Source organism: Alligator sinensis, unplaced genomic scaffold (genome assembly GCF_000455745.1).
Source record: "Alligator sinensis unplaced genomic scaffold, ASM45574v1 scaffold98_1, whole genome shotgun sequence".
NCBI classification, from domain to species: Eukaryota; Metazoa; Chordata; order Crocodylia; family Alligatoridae; genus Alligator; species Alligator sinensis.
In genome coordinates, this window is record NW_005842058.1 from 2,189,930 (window position 1) to 2,206,632 (window position 16,703).

At 51.1% G+C, this 16,703-nt stretch overlaps 1 protein-coding gene across 4 annotated transcripts in view; it reads right to left on the reverse strand.

Annotated features, from left to right (window-relative positions):
• Positions 1–16,703, reverse strand: part of ZMAT4 (zinc finger matrin-type 4) — a 107,487-nt gene that overhangs the window by 10,489 nt on the left and 80,295 nt on the right. For 3 of the 4 annotated variants that reach the window (XM_025203449.1, XM_006023026.3, XM_006023025.3), the window contains one exon: positions 7,514–7,610. The exons of the other annotated variant lie outside the window; for it this stretch is intronic. In XM_025203449.1, coding sequence (XP_025059234.1) covers positions 7,514–7,610 — 97 coding nt within the window. The remainder of the gene's footprint in view (positions 1–7,513; positions 7,611–16,703) is intronic. 4 annotated transcript variants of the gene reach the window in all.

Here is a 16,703-nt window from a genome sequence, read left to right on the forward strand (position 1 = left end):
AGGATGGCTGCCTGGACAGCGCAGCAAAGGGACACCACTGTGCTTTGGACGTTTGCCTCGTTTTGGACATGCCTGCTTTGTCTGCCTCATCCCTGCAGGCTGAGCGTGTTACAAGATTGGAAAAGGAGCAAGGGTTTCCTCTGGCGTTGTGTGCTGCGAGGCAGGTGGAGGTGGGGGAATAAATGGAACCCCGCTCTGACATAATTCTGCTTTGCACGTGCTCGGGCCAGGGGAAGGGAGCCCCTGCAAAATGCTAGCGGCTTCCCTCTGCCTCCCTCACTGCTGCAACACCAGCCAGGGCACTTGGCCCTCGTCTTGCTCTTGGGTTGGTCCAAACAGCCAGCACCGCACCTTCAGCTCTGACTTGGAAACTTCTATAAATACATGGCTGAGCTTCCATTGGTAAATGCTATAAAAAGAAAGGTGAACTGTGGGCTAGCTGAGCTTTCAGTCCCTGATTTGCTAATTGAGCTCCAGTCCCATCAGCTCAGATGCTGAGAAATCATGGGAGGCCAACCAAATGCCACCTGCAAAGCAGCAGTTCAAGGGCTGCTATCCAGTGGGTTATTTAAAACATCGTTTCGGGATGACTGAGCTGGAGGTTACCTTGCAGAGGGTACCCAACAAGAACTGCAATAGAGAAAAGTATCAGCTGATGCCTGTTATCATCCAGCTTCCTGGCTGTTAAAGCTGATTTTCATGAGCCAAACCTGCAGTGGGGCACTCTGTGCACACCTGACCTGCCCCCCCCGGGGCACGTCTTTCCTTTCCGCACCCTTCTGAAGGGTGCCAACTTCACAAAGGTGTTATTTTTGGGTTGCCTTGGTGAGAGCTGCAGGCTAGTATCCAATGGTTTGTGCAGCACAAGGAAGAGATGGCCACTGAGAGAAGAAAACTGGGGTGACGAGGCAGGAGGTTGATGCAGTGCGTGATGAAGACAGCATATATCCTCCAGGGATGCTGCCCCGACATGCTGCATGCGGACTCACACACGGGAAGCAGTATAGTCTCACTGGGCGTGTGTAGACAAAATGGGGGGCATGTGTGCATGACACTTTAAAGCCGGTTAAATGCTTTTGCACTGCTTTTATGGTGTTGGTGTTTGCATGCGTCGGCAGCATATTGCGCATTAATTCCAGCCACCGTAGCATATGCAGCAGCGTAATGCGCCTTAAATGACTTTGGGGCGCAGCAAACTCAAACACCTCTGAGGAGCTTTAGTTGGCTGCCCTACAGCTGCGAAGCGAAGCACCGGGCTTCGTGCGGCTCTGGGGCTGTGCAAGCAGCCCTCGCAGGCAGCCTGGCAGCAGCCCAGGAAGGCAGGCTCCACTGAAAAAAAAAATTAGTGGCAAGCCTGATTTTTTTTCCCCCTCCTTGGAGCCTGCCTGCATGAGTTGCGCGGGGACCCGGTCCTTCCCTCGGGACCGCCCAAGCCAGATGGCACCAGCCCCCCCCACCCCTGCAGCTAAAGGACCGCTTTGCCCGCCGGCAGCCCGCCCTCCCCTACGACGCGGGGGTTTACTTTGCCCTAAACTGAAGCAGTGCTTTTAAAAACCCACCCCTTCAATTTAGAGTGACGTAAACCCCCGTTTCATCTACACACGCCCACTGGTACCTGCCATGGCTAGACCAGACCACAGACACCCACATGAAACAGCTTCAGTTAAAAAAAAAAAAAAAGCTGCCTTTAGTTTTAACCAATTTGGTTAAAGGACCAGGGCAGTGTGCAACACAACTGCTGCAGAAATTGAACTTTGCACAAAGTTTTCCGCTGCCGAGCCTGTAGTGGTGTTAACCCAGAGGCAGTGACTGCTTGTTGAAAGCGGTGAGCATCAATTGGCAAGGTGGCACAAGCGACTCTTGTGGCGGAAGCATGAAAGCAGGTTTGCAGCAGATCTCAGCTTCTATTTGGGGCCTGTAATAAGATTTTCCTGCCGGTTGGGTGCTGACACCTGCCCTCACCCCACGGGAGCTGTGGGCTGCCGTGTTTGATTCAGGTGGGTGTTGAGCTGCTTGAACGGGAGGTGGGCTCTCGTGAGAATCAGGGCGTCAAGCACCGGAAACAAAACACTTCTTGTCTAGGAGACAAGCAAGAGCAACTCTCGCACAAGTGTTGTGTCTGGACGCCAGACTGCGCTTATGCACGAGAGCCGGTCTGCTTTATAGAAGGAGTTTTCCATTAGGCAAAGCTCTGTCAAGCCACTTGTTGGGTTTCTTAACCTGGAGCCGGCTCTGTATTGGCCTGACACCCTGTATGCCTTACAACGCCAGCATGCCAGAAAGACGGATGCAACCTCACAAACAGCATCTTTGAGAAAGAGAAAACCTGCGGTCACCGGCCAAATTAGGACAGAAGAGTTGTTTCTTTGTATAAGTCAGAGCGGCACATCTTATTTTCTCTCTAACACAACTGCACTCCCTGACAGCTGACCAAATTCTCCATGTTAATAGACCAAGTTACTTGGCCTTGCTGGAAAAAAAAAAATGATTATGCGAATGAACAATGAGGAGAGGAAAGAGAACAAGCAAAGCAATTTCCCCATAGAAAGTGGTCAGATGAACGCCTCTAATTGGCATTCTATTATTACATTTGTACCACGCTTCCCTATGAATTTATTACTTGGTTTCTTTTTATTAAACGCCCATGAAGATCTCATGAGGCATTACCCGATTTAAATCATGATGAATAAGTGATAAGGGACTATATTTAGAAGAATGGATAAGCATATTAATTTGTGAGAGAGGACGGTCCCGCAGCGGAGGCCTGCCGGCTGGCGGCTCACTCCAGCTGCCTTGCTCTGTGCCCGGATCAAAGCGTTGCAGGCTTCCCACTCCACAATCCACGCTCCCACGGCGCCAGAGACCTTGGAGGCATTGACATGAGGACAATCCAATGCTATTTGCCTCTCTGCTGTTCAGATGGAGCCATGAGCTAGTCACGAGTCCCTAACGGCAGGCACTCAAAGGAACAGGAAGGCTGAACAGCTACTGAATTTGCAGCTAAACCGTGGGTGACTCTGGAGCAAGGCGTTCAACCCAAGCCAAGGAAACTGCACGAGAAACACCCTGGTCTAGACTCGCATTGCGCAGTCTAAGAAACAGGGCGAGTGCCCAAGATCTGCTTTGAAATGCTGGTCAGGACAAGCTGGGAGGAAGAATTCGGAAAACCAAACACCGAGATAGAGGGTGGGATCGTTTCTCTGCAAGAACTAATCATCCTAGATCTGAAGATGACATCTTGCTAATTGCAGATGATTGAAAAAATGCAATTTAGGATTGAAGAGCTAAATGAAGATGCAAAATAGAGACTATGAAGGAATGTATAATTGCCACTGTGCAGCAAGCAGCTCTTCTAAGGCCATCAAAAAGTAATGCAATACTCCTCGGCTCTTCAATTTACATCCAGGCAGCTGTTCCAGTAGGAATGGGACGTGCTTTTGCCTTTTCCATACTACAACCACGGGGGAAGGGGACACTAGAGCACTCTGTAGCCAAGGAAAGGGATCGATCCCAGCATCGCTGTCCTCCTGGGTTCCTACAAGTGAAGACAGCCAGTCAGAAAGACCATTGTCTCGCCAAGTCAGTAACCAAGTGCCACACAGAACCAAGATGCTGGTGGGCAGAGGGGTCCTACCCTGCACTTCCACTGATAACACACTGACCGACTCACTCCAGGTCAGAGAAAAGGAGCCTGCGACTGAGTCTGCAACTGAGCCCAGGTCACCTGAACCCCAGGGCACCTTTGCCACAAGGCCATGCATGCTGTCCACGAGGAGGAGGGGTTTGGGGAAGCGCTGCATCCAGTTACTGCCCAGCGGGGACTTTTATCCTAGCCACAGGGCTAGAAGAGGTGCATGGGCCAGCAATGCTGTGGCTGCCCAGCCTCACCTTCCAATGACCTGCCTGCCAGGTCCAGGCTCCTGGCAACATAAATGTATTCATACCTACGGAGCTTATCCCGAGGGTGCTGACTTTCTCCAGAAAAGAACGGTGGAAGACACTACGTGCGGCATCACGTTATACCGAGTTTCCATTCACAAATCAAGCAAGTACACACCAGAGGAGTCCTGCCTCCTGGCTGACAGGAGCTGGGTGTTGCCGCCTGGGGCCAGCGGGGCCAGGGCAGATCAGCTCATGCAGGGATCTGCCCCCCGGATCCCAGGGTGAGGGAGGGTCCCTGCACAAGCTGATCTGCCCCAGCTCCCGTCAGCCAGCAGGCAGATCGGGGGCCTGCAGCCGGGAGGGCTGCAGGGGCTGTGCCGGAGTCCACCCGGGGGTGCGTGCCCCCTATCTGCCTGCCAGCTGACAGGAGCCAGGTGCTGTCACCTGGGGCCGGTGCCCACACCCATCTTCCAGGCACTGGGTGCGGGTTGCACCCAGCGCCAGCCTGTCATCCGGCAGGCAGATCGGGGGCCCGCAGCCCCGGGAGGACTCCGGCACAGCCCCCGCAGCCGTCCTGGGCCCCCAATCTGCCTGCCTGCTGCATTTTATGTTTCCCCAAAATAACTTATGGGCAAAACCATCGAAACAGTGCCGAAACAGTAAAACAGTTTCGACGAAACGAAACAGAACGGTGCTTTCGAAATGAATGGAAACGCAAAATGAAACGCCGTTCCGTCGAATCGCCAAAACGGAAGTTGAATCACAACGGTGCTGTTTTGCACAGCCCTGCTGCTTCCCGCTGATTCTGCATCATCCTGATTTATCCCCCCGCCAAAAAAGTTTGGACTCCCCTTCAGCCCCCCGAAGTATCTCTGTAGCGGATGGATTTTAAGCTTCATTGCCAAACAACAAGAACGGTTTCTGAAATCTCCCTGCATGCCATCTGACACCAGCAGGGAAGTAATCCTGCCTGATCTGCACAAGAAAGAGCAACTCACAGAGACACTTGCATGGACCCAGAGGGACAGACTTCCATCTTCAACTCTCTCTGTGCAAAAATTAAGTTTATTTCCCACCTAGGGGGACTTTTTAACCAGCTTTCATTTCCCCTGAGCCAGATGAAGGGTGAAAGCTTGCCGAAAAAGACTTTTTTTTTGGCAAATTCTTACTTGGTCTAATAAAAGGTATCATCTCTGAACCAAGAGTGCTAGATTTTTGCATTTGTCTCTGTAACTGATGACACTTTTTATACCCTTCGCGTCTGAGCTCTGCCGAGTACTTCAGCCTGGAACCATTCCCAAAGCTCAAATGCAAGTGTATTAAGAGAGATTAGTTCGTTAATCTACTCTTTGGTCCCACATCCCTTTATCATTTCATTTTAATAGTTCATACTAATTGACAGAGCAGATCCTCCTCAGGTCTGGGAAAGCTGGGCGATTGCTTAAACCACAGCATAAACATTTTCACTCGGAAAGACCTCATACATTATGCTCTCGACATCCCTCCGAATGTTTGGAGCCCGCAAAGAGCTCCATGCCCACTGCCCTTGAACTCCATGCAAGGATTGGAGGTGGTTGGTTTTCCTCCTTCACAGGTCACTACTGCCTGCTTGCTTTTCGTCTAACTTGGAGCCGTTGGAGTGTGGACAGGTGGCGTCCCCACGCTGCGCTCTCACAATGCCCACACGGACGTGGATTAGGAAAGACTATTTTTCTCAGGGATCTCAGTGGGGCAATGTGCCTTGGTGAGACAGCCACCCCAGCACGCTTCTCATCCTAGCTTTCTGGTTTGGGGCTGCAAAAGTTCAGCCTGGATATGCATGAAGGCCCGCATGCCCCTCCTGTTACCCTGTGTGGGTGTCTCCCTTAGCCTTAGAGAGAAGCTCAGAATGGCTTCTCTCGCTGTCCCTGCTGTCTGGCGAAGAGACGCTTTCCTCTTTGCCAGGCTCTGTATTTTTCTCAGGCAGTCTCACACCTTCTGTGCAACACATCTGCATCCCCTGCCCTGTGCCTATTAAGGATTTGCCTGGATTTCAAATCTTTTCTTTGCCTTACTCATTTATCCCTGGCCTTTTTGGAGAGGAGAGGGGCGTTCGCCTCCTCGGTGGACGCTGCTTTACTAAGGGGACTGATCTGCATCCAGCGTTCCCGATAAATAAGAGTGCAGATGACTGGGTGTGTGGCAAAATCGGGTAAATTATGAGTCACGCAAGATGCGATGACAATCGAGCACTCAGACCATGCTGTAAATTCACGCAGAGCTTCAGAGAACAGAGCCAAGAAACATAATGACCTTCCCCAAAGAGCTCACATGCTAATTAACACAGATAAACATGAGAGAAGCCATCAGATAACAGGAGGACTGGGGGTTGGGGGGTGGCCTTCCAAAGGGGTGCAATTAGGAGACAAGGCCCGGTCGTTACACGGTTAAATTAGAGCCCGAGCTCCGTATAAGCTTTATCACAGGAACAGTCCCCGCAATTACGGTGTCTCACACCCAGGGAGGGTTGCAGGACCACCCCGCACCTCTGGGCCAGAACAGGAAGCTCATTACTGAGCTGCAGGGGCCCACAGCAAAGGGCAGGAGGTTTCCTGGAAACCAGGTCCTGGAAAGCCCATTTACACCTGGCGGCACTACAAAGCGTTAGACAGTCGGCTTCCCATCAGAGCACCAAACCGCACCAATGAAATCTTAACAAGGGTTAAGAACAAAGTCAAGAGCATCGCAGACAAAATCCAAGCCAGCTGCAGTGCCTGCGGTTCGAGTTTCTCCACCTCTTTTCTGCACCTGTTTGGGCCGAGATGACCAGCGCAAGCACCAAACATGGTACCAAAAACCCCCCTCCTGACAGCATTTGTGACAGAGTTGAAACTTTGAGGACTGGAGATGTCCCAAGAAGCCCTGTTTCCTGAAACCAGACCGCAGAGTGACTTTGAAAGTCTGCTTTAGAACAAGTCTGCTTTAAAAGTTGCCTTCTCAGGCTGGCAGGTGAGCAAAAAACAACCGTCGCACTCCAGATGCACAGGACAGTCATGTGGACCTGACTTCATCTAAGCATTTCTCTGCCTGTCTGTACCCACCGGTGCTGATGTTTGAAAAGCGGGTGAGCCAGTGGTGGCCCTCAGGGGTCCGTGCTCGGACCGGTGCTCTTCAACATCTTTATCAGTGATTTGGATGGGGGAGGGAAAAGCTCGCTGGCCAAGTTCGCGGATGACACCAAGTTATGGGGCAGTGTGGCCACGCCAGAAGATAGGTTGCATGTATGGGTGGACCTGGACAGGCTGGAGAGCTGAGCGGACGGGCACCAGATGAAGTTCAACACTCAGAAGCGTAAGGTGCTCCATCTGGGGGCAAACAATCCCCAACATACCTACAGACTCGGTGGTGATAATTTGACTTGCACCAGGGGCAAAAGGGACCTAGGGGTAGCGATCGACCAGCGCGTGAACAGGAGCCAGCCGCGCGATGCTGTGGCCAGCAGGGCAAACAACACGCTGGTATGCACCCAATGATCGACAAGGTCCCTTCCAGCCCCTAAGCATCTCCGAATCTATGAGCATTCTCAGGTCATGGGCATGATGGGCTGACAAAGCGCTGCTGTTACCTACAACCCAACAGGAAAGGTACTCACTTGGTCTGATGTTTGGAGCCCTTCAGGTGAGCGTGGTACTGTTCTATTGAGTTCAGCGTGACATTGCAGATGTTACACGTGTAACTGCGCTTCAGACCTGCGAACAGAACCCAACAATTCAGTTAGCTGAGCCCCGTTATCAATGCCGCAAAGCGGCAGCGACTACAACGACCTGTCCATTTTAGCATGCTCTGAAGTGCAAGCCCGAGACCTGACAACGGAGATAAAACCGTGTGTTCCAGAAGTGGCACAACCTGTTTAAGAATAACCTACTTTGTGCATGCAAATCAAAGGAGAACTCTCTCATCCTGCCAAAAACTAATCATCAGGGGAAAATGAGGACATAATGCATGGGAGAGACGCTGAGCAAAGGATTTATTTTTCAAGGACGACTCGCCATTCTTCTTTTGCTCCGTCTGCACTCCACACGTGCCCTGGCCACTGTCTTGCTGCACATGCTTCAAATTGGGCCTGTTGTTTTCAATGGCTAAATGCTTTCTAATGCAGATGAAGCCAGTGAGAGCATGGAGCAGAGGGGAAGATCAACACCTTTCAGTTTAGCTTGTGGGTAAGTGCCTGCCTGCTGTACAACCTACCATTGGGCATCAAAATGGTAGCTGGTTGAAAATAAGGACCGTTTAAATAAAATCCAGCGCAATTTTCATGACTGACAGCTATTCACACCATGCGTCTCTCTGAATGTTTCCAATTTACTCTCTGGATAACCTGTTCCGGTGTTTTACTACCCTCCTAGTGAGACAATCCGTCTGCATGTTGGCTGCTGGGTGCCCCTTCAAAGCTGTCCCCCCGCTTGAGTGTCTGAGCCCCTGAGAACAGAGACCTGGGCTCTTGGGCAGGGCTGGCCCACCTGCCCAGCAGACTGACTGCTAGTTGTAATGTCTGTCTGGAGCACTTGATAACAGTCCACCACTCAAGGCAGTTCCTGACATGCGGACATCAGCTTTCACTTTCATCCTTGCAACACAAGGTGCTGGCCGCCGTACCGCTGAACACAAAACAGCATCTCAATGGCTTGGCATTGTGAAGGCTGCCCAAAGACAAAGCTTTCGAGAAGAAAAAAAAAGAAATGGCCACCCATCTATTGGCTGCCTGTTCTGCGCCATTTCATTTTGTATTTGATTGCTACAGCAAGGTGTTCCTTTGTCAGGAAACGCTGCGTTTGACTGGGAGGCGGCTGCTGCAGGGGACACGGTCTGCAAAAGCAGCCGTCCAGTTATCGGAGCCAACAAATGCAAGCAGCGGTAGCGCGAATGAGCGCGCCAATGCAGACCCAGCTGGAGTAGCGTTCAGGTCCAGCCTCACCTACCTCCGCAGGCAGACGCTCTCTCAGAAACACTTGGCACAGCGATGGAAGCAGAGATGCTCAATGTCCTGCTGCCTGCCCTGTCCTCCTCGCTGGGGAAAGGGCCTTTCCTTCACATGGCCCAGAAAATCAGTATGAAGAGCACACTTCCTGACCCATCTCACTGCCCCTCACCCCAAAACAGGCACACGCCTTCCTCATCTACTTTGTCCCTCCTGTAGCACAGAGAAGGGCCTTGCTTTCAGCTGCTGTGCTGCCCTAATTTAGTGCTCTGCCTCCAGGCTCAGACGGCCGGGCAGCAAGGAGGCAATTCAGTGGGCTCCTGCACACTTGCTACCAAAGGAACGGCACGATGCAGTACGAGCAAACATCACAGCGAAGGTGTGTGCACGGTCCAGAGAACACCCCCGAGCTCAAGAAGCGGCTACCCGCTGGGAAACCAACCTGCGGCTGGACCCGTCGCCAGAGCTGACCTGTAAAGTGGGTCTTCAAAGGCCCTTAGAGGGAGGCCCTCTGATGCTCGCCATCTCCAGGAGGTATTTACTTGCTCCTAGCAAGCGTGCTCAGAAGACGAGGCTGCATTTTTATTATGATTATAAATCGGGAGCCATGCACATGGAAGCAAGACAGCCAAAAATGTGCAATTTAGCTCTGAAGAGATTTCCGATTGGATCGTAAGACACCTACAGAATAACACAAGGTCTTACAAAGGCAATCGGGACTTGGTGTTACACACACAAGGAGGAAGAGGCTGATATGGGGACACCCTAGCCACTTTTTCTTGCTTTAAAAGAAAAGAGTTAAACAGCCGTAAGGTTAACATAGCTACTGCTGCATCAGGGTCTGATGCCAATATTCCTCTAGACCAAGTGCTTTCTGAGACGGCCCGTTCCAGCACCGCTTCTGCAGCATATACGTTCAACCACAGGCTTCCCAGGGTGCTGAAGGAAACGGACCGTGCATACAGATCACATTTGAATCAATCCCTGGGATCACCACAGAAATGCAGAGAAACTGATAGCCAAAGGCGCACGTCAAAAGCGTGGCTTTTCTTTGCCGTGGGCATCCTGTTGCCCACCGTGGCTGCTGTTGCTGTTCAGTCCTGCACAATTGGCAGACAAAGACCGAGCGCCCTGGAGAACTCAAACCCCAAAAGCAAGTCCCTCGGGGACCGGCAGCTCTGGGAAACAGACAGGCCACGATGGGACATGTCTCCCAGGACAGCATGTGGCTCATCAGCCCCCCACAACAGCCGACTTCACGCCTGATGTGTGTCAGTTCAGATTCTCCGGAGAACAGTGCCTTTTCCTCCAAGCCACCCGCATTTACTCCAAGCGCTTGGCATGCTCCCCTCCTCTCCACAGAAAGCAATGATCTGTCAGGCACCGCTCAGGCTCTGTCATTACTTACACACTAACGTTCCTCTTGTGCCTTGCTAGACAGGCCTGTATCCCACACACTCTTTGGTGACTGCTTACAAGTGCAGGAGAAAGCGATGTTGCCGGGGAGGTTTCTTTAGATCTCCCCTTAGTTTCTGACATTGCAGATCTCCGATGATTTGTTGTTCCATTCTCTTTCCATCCCTGAGCGATTTAGGCCAAGAAATGGGGCGGGTGCTGGGGTCTTTGTCTTTTGCAGCAGAAGCTAAAAGCCTGCACAGAACAATAAGGCCACCATGACAGCTGCTCTCTGCAGTGATAGGATACCCTTCACCGGAGGATGTCAAAGCACTTGCTAAGCGTTGGCACATCACAGGCTCCCTCTAACTCTGTGCTACATACGGGGACACCGAGAGGCTGGGAGCGCAGGGGGATTTGCCATCGAACGGCAGAGCAAGGAGGAGAACGCAGGAGCTTCTGTGCTCTGGGCACGAGACAGCAATGGCTCCTTGCCGCTTCTTACCATGGGGAAAGGGCACACCCCAAGAGGAAACGGGGCCCTTTTCGGAGTCCCTCTTCATCCCTGGCACTCTAGACGCCATTCCCCTCTGGAGCGGCAAAGCGTGCAGGTCTGCAACGGTTTGGAAGAACGGCAAGCATCAGCCCTGTCGGAGCAGGCTCGAAGAGCAGACAAGACCGGGGCAAGCTGCAACTCCGGTTTTGTGCAAAGGGACTCGCCCGTGACAGCAAGATGCTGAAAGCAAGAGCTTGCCCCTGCTTCCACACGGCCTCCCGAGGGCTTGTGATCCCAGCACTAGGCAGGCAGCTGGGCTCCGGTAAAGGGAAGGGCAGGACGATGGAAAGCCTCTTTCCTCCAGCTACCGCCATCCCTAGCGGCTGGAAGGAACGTGGAAGGAGAGGGCCATGCCCCTGGCAGTCGTGCCTCCTTGCCCACTCCCCTGAAGCGGGAAGGGGTTTCTCTGCACTCTTTGGCCCGCAGCACTGAGGTGGCTCTGGTCCTTCAACAGCAACAGCAAGACCCGAGTCCCAGGCTGTAACATCTGTGCAAAGCTTGCAGGGGGCACAGCAGCCACAGTGCTCCCCCACGCATCTGATGGGCCAGCAGTGGGTAACGCCAGAGGCTGGGGGTTACACCACAGTCATTAGGGCAGGCACGGCCCTGCCTGCGGATGACAGGACACAGGACAAAGAAAGGACTTGCTTGCTTCCCAGAGCCCAAGCTGTTGGCAGGGTGGAGAGGTACAAAAGAACCAGGTCCTGGCTGGCAGAAATCCAGCATGGGGCACCAAGAGTCAACGCACCGGGGTAGCCTGCCTTTGTCCCAGAAGAAAGGACAAAGGCTCCTTTGTCTCCGCAGAGTTCAGGCCGTTCGACTCTGTTGTTCTTGAACCTTGGGGAAGGGATGTGCTGGCTTCCAAACAGATTTACAGGAACGGTCACCTAAGTGCTTCCTTTAACATCTTTTCTTTGAACAGACAGAGGGGAACTGAATGCCCGATAAACGCTCGTCTCCCTTGCAGACAATCTCGAAAAGGAGATGGTAATCTCAGGGTTTTATACTGCAAGCACAATCCTACATAAATAAAATAGAGAAAGACCCAGTAATTACCATCGTCCCTAGTTTGTGGTCCCCCTTAGTATTCTGTATGGAGCAGAGTAGCTTTTTGCCCCCCCGTCTCCCTTTCTTGTGTACGTTAACCACCTAATAACCCCCTTCATATCACAGATCGTGCTACCATCGTTGACGTTAAACATACCTCGGCATTACAATAAACTGCTAATGCTAAAGTAATTTCGCGTCCGTTCTCCTGCAAAACAATGGGATTGCAAATTACAGACCGCCCCTGTGGTTGGGTTTCTGTTTCGCAGCAACTCACTCGCGTGAAGGTTTGGAGAGAGCATTTCAAGCTTAATTGACGAGCTCTGTTTAGAAACACCAGGGCGGTGGGATTCTTGGATATGGACTGCTGCACTTTTTAAGAGCCTTTTTAATGTACCGTATAATAGTCTCTCTCGACTTGCCGTGGTCTTCTTTCTGCACAGGCACAGCTATACAAATATGCGCTCCAAATGCTTAGAATCCATTACCATCGTTCATTGAGAACATGTAATATATGGCATCCTCAGCTGTAGTCTCTTTAGGCCTAGCATAATTAATTGCCTAGGACTTTCCCCCATTCTACAGCTGCACTTAGAGGAACCTCTACAAATAACTCTTAAAAAATCATTTCATTCCTTTGAGTTAGTTGCCTTTTCAGCCCACATTTTGATCCAGTCTAGCACTGATCACGGGCCTAAGCATTGTGGCATCTCAGCGAGACGTGTAGCCACCCGACCAACTGTTCTGCTTGGAATTAGCAACCCCAGGCCAAGAGAGACGAGAGGGCAAATCTCCCACGGGTTCAAGCCAAGTACCAAACATAAAACTATTTTTGAAGGGACTCGAAATGTGGTCACGGTTACCTATGGGTCCCTTCCCATTGCAGATTTTTGATTTTGGCCCATTTGTTGAAGTCAGTGCGATCCCATGAAGAATGCGCCAGCAAAACCAAAGGCAGATTTTTGCCATTTCTTATCCAAGGGCCAGTACCAAAAAAGTGTGTGTGTGTGTAACAAACCCATTGTTTGATTTTGGATAAGATATATAATTTCTCAACTGTCCAATCCACATATAGGCAGATGGACATGGAGTGAATTTGACAGCTGCCTTTCCATTTTATTTCGAGTCTTATAAAACCAGGAGCAGCTCTGAAAAAGGCCCCGTAGAATTAGAGCAAATGAGCACGGAGAAATAAGGGAACAAAATCTCACTTGCTCCCAAGCGTGGACAGGCACAGCAGCTGGCGGAGAACATTACTGGATCGAGTCACTCTCTCCCATTTGAAAGTCAGATTTGAAGAGCTTGGCCACTTTCCCCAAGTCATTTTTCTATGCTCTCTCTCTTGTGCCTAAGTAATTAATCACGTAGCAGGTTAAGAGAGTCTGTGCCATTTCGTTTGAAGTTTGTGATATTTAAAGCAAGTTCCGATAACTCATTGAAAATGCCAACTATTATGGCAGAACGAGTTGGGTACGGATGCCCCAATTTCACCGAATTTATTCAGTGCAACAGGAGAGATCGCGCAACAACCTGCACGCGTAGCTCAACGCTCCCTCCGGCGCCGGAGACAGCGCAGTGACAGGGGGAAGGGGTGTGAGTAAAAACGAATAATCCCAACTTCTTATTCCGCACAGGGCCTTGGAAATGAAGGCGCTGTGCTTTAACCTTCGTGTCAGAAATCGGGACGGCGGCAATAGGAAATTGGTAACGCATTCAATTAAGATAATAAGGCTTTAATGCTCTGGCACCAATTTAACAGCACACATGAACAACACTCTTATTGAATCTTAATCACTTGTGTAGGTGGAAGCCTTGCCAGCGATTACAGGTTTTAATGGGGACCCCGAAAGCATTTTTTCCCCCCTCGGAAGGGCGAGTCCTCTCTCCACATTTTTCATAGTCGGTTTTCACTTGTCACCTGGTGTGCTAAAGCCTTCAACATCCTAAACCCCGCTTCACGTAGCTAGAGTCATCTCAGCCCGCGCCACTCGGGGAGCCCTGGGACCGGCAGAAGGACACTGTCAAGAACGCGTTGATTTAGGGCAACGCAGACTGCGCAGGTAGACTCGTGTGTTTGTGCATGCACGAGCATCTTATGTACGTCCATTTATTAATGGAATCAATTCTCTCCCTGTGAAAAAAGAAAACGTTAGCACAACTTACCATAAAAATGTCACTGGGAAAATTGTGTAGTACTTTCTATAATAAGCTTGCTCTTTCTTGCCTACTCGTCTTTGCCAAAGCCATTCACTCTCGCTCACCCATCACTTAGGAAGTGGCACACTCATATCAGGAGACGGATGCCTGATGGCATGTATGCAGACGTCAAATACAACGTGGCTCGGGCTTTGTCTCGCACTCCTATGTCTTCCCAGGGAACAAGGTCGCTGCAATGTCGTTAGGCATCCCGAGATGAAAACCTGCTCTCCAGATGACACATCGACTCTGAGTTTCCCTGGCCTCCGTCTTTCCTTACTGCAACACTTTGGCGTCTAATTATTTTTCAAAAAGGAGCTAGCCATACTCTTCCATCTCTGCCTAAGTGTTCAATGTGATTAAATGAAATACAGAGAGCGGCAGCCGAAACGCAGAAATCGGCCCCTCAAGCAAGGAAAACCTTCTTGTAATATTTAACTACAGAAACCAGCTTCAGGTATAACTCTTGAAATGCTTCCCCTCTCTGGAAAGAAGCAGCCATGGTTTTGGTGCAAGCGCATAAAAGAACCCATTTTTTTCCTTCTGCTGCAGTCAGGTTCAAAAATGGACCCGCGTGAAACGGAGCCCCTTTCACCGAACCGAAAGCCCTTTGGTTGCTGTTCATTTTAAATGACAAGAGGAACCGGATAGCTTTCCCAGCAATAACGAGTCAGAGCTTTCACATCCTAATTAATTGCATTATTTGGGACAAGTTCCACAAACGTTTCGTTCTCTGCCCTCAATACAGAGGATGAAATGACAGTTTCGAGGGCATGTCGGCAGAGAAAAAGCATACAGCTGTATCCTGAGGTCTAGATTTATTTTCAAGTGGCCCCAGCAGAGTCAGCACATTTACTAACAAGTTGCTGCAAGACATCTCGGGTCAGGCAGCATTTGAGGGAACGCAGTTGGAGCATGCCCAAGTCAAAGACCACAAACGTGGCTCATGCCTCCTAAGCCATTCAGATCTCCTCTTATGCCTATTCGCTTTTGAGACCAACTGTAGCTTCAATGCTCAAGGCAACTGGGAAGAGCCGCTAGCTGTCTGGTGAGATTTCGCGACAAACCTCTCCGAGAGCAGTCACCACTTGTAACTAAGTAAAATGAGAAAGGACAAAGGGCTCCGATGTTTAAGCATGGGATAAATGCTTTTATATAATGCGCATCCCGGGGCTGGTCCCCGAGAAAAAGTGAGCAAGAAAAGCCATTGACACGGTTCTTGGATCAGCTCAAGTTCCTCCTTTCCCCACTTTTAGCAACTGGTTGAGGAGCAGTTTGATCCCCTATGGCAATGCTTAGCTTCTGAAGCAGCAGCATCAGACTCCACATCACCCCTTCACCATGGCCATAGAGACTGCAGGAGCGTCTGCGGCTCCCTGACTCTTCTGCATCCGACCCGAGAGCTGCCCTTACATAAAGCCATTAAACGTTTTCAAGTTGAGAGGGGACCGATTTTCTTCCATAGAAAACTAGGGCAGGATCCTTCATGTTCTGGTGTCATGGGAATGATGCTGAACTCAGCGAGATGACCGCTCTCATGACCCAAGACTTTCGCATCCCTGGGCAATCCCAATGCGCAATCGGTCCTATAGGCGACTAGAGAGCAACTGCAACTCCTAGTTTTGGGCGCCTTACTTCAAGAAGGATGTTGATAGACTCGAGAGAAGGGCCACTCGTATAGTTAGGGGCTTACAGGACAAGCCCTATGAGGAGAGACTGAGGCACCTGGACCACTTCAGCCTCTGCAAGAGAAGGTGGAGAGGTGATCTTGTGGCCTCCTACAAATTCATTAGGGGGGTGCAGCAAGGGATCGGAGATGCTCTGTTCACCAGGGTGCCTCTTGGGGTAACAAGGAACAATGGTCACAAACTGACAGAGCAGATTTCGGCTGGATATCAGGAAAAACTTCTTCATGGTAAGGGTGGCCAAAATTTGGAAGGGGCTTCCAAGGGTGGGGGGTGCTCTCCCCTACCTGGGGGTCTTCAAGACAAGGCTGGATAGGCATCTGGCTGGGGTCATCTGACCCCAGCGCTCTTTCCTGCCCAGGGCGGAGGGTCGGACTCAATGGTCTGTTGAGGTCCCGTCCAACCCAAACATCTATGAATTTCTCCTCCTCCACATCTTGTCAGGCCTAAGCCATGGTGACTACGAAGTTAGGGCATCTCGCTATGAGTTTGATCCCTCTTTCGGACCCATGGTGAAGGCTGGCTCCTGTCAACACAGCTGTAAATCGTAGAGAAGGAGGGCTGGGAGGGACCTCAGGAGGTTGCATCTAGTCCAGCCCCCTGCTCAAGGCAGGACCAACCCCAACTCCATTGTCCCAGCCAAGGCTTTGCCTAGCCGGGTCTTAAAAACCTCCAAGGAGGGAGAGGCCATCGCCTCTCTGGGTAACCCGTTTCAGTGTTTTACTGCCCTCCCGGTGAGAGAGTTTTTCCTCGTATCCAAGGGGTATTTCCCCAGCACCTAAATGGGCACCTGGTTGCTCTGACTAGGAGTCAGGGGCGCCTGGGGGTGACGCTAGCCACCTCTCACTGCATGCTGCTGCTTACAGATAATACTGGGCCCTCACCCCACCAACCTGACGGGCAATGGTGCTCAGACAGCCCTGTGACTTGGATGCATCGCTACGGATTGGGGCGAGCATCCACATTTTCCACTGTGGTGGCTTCA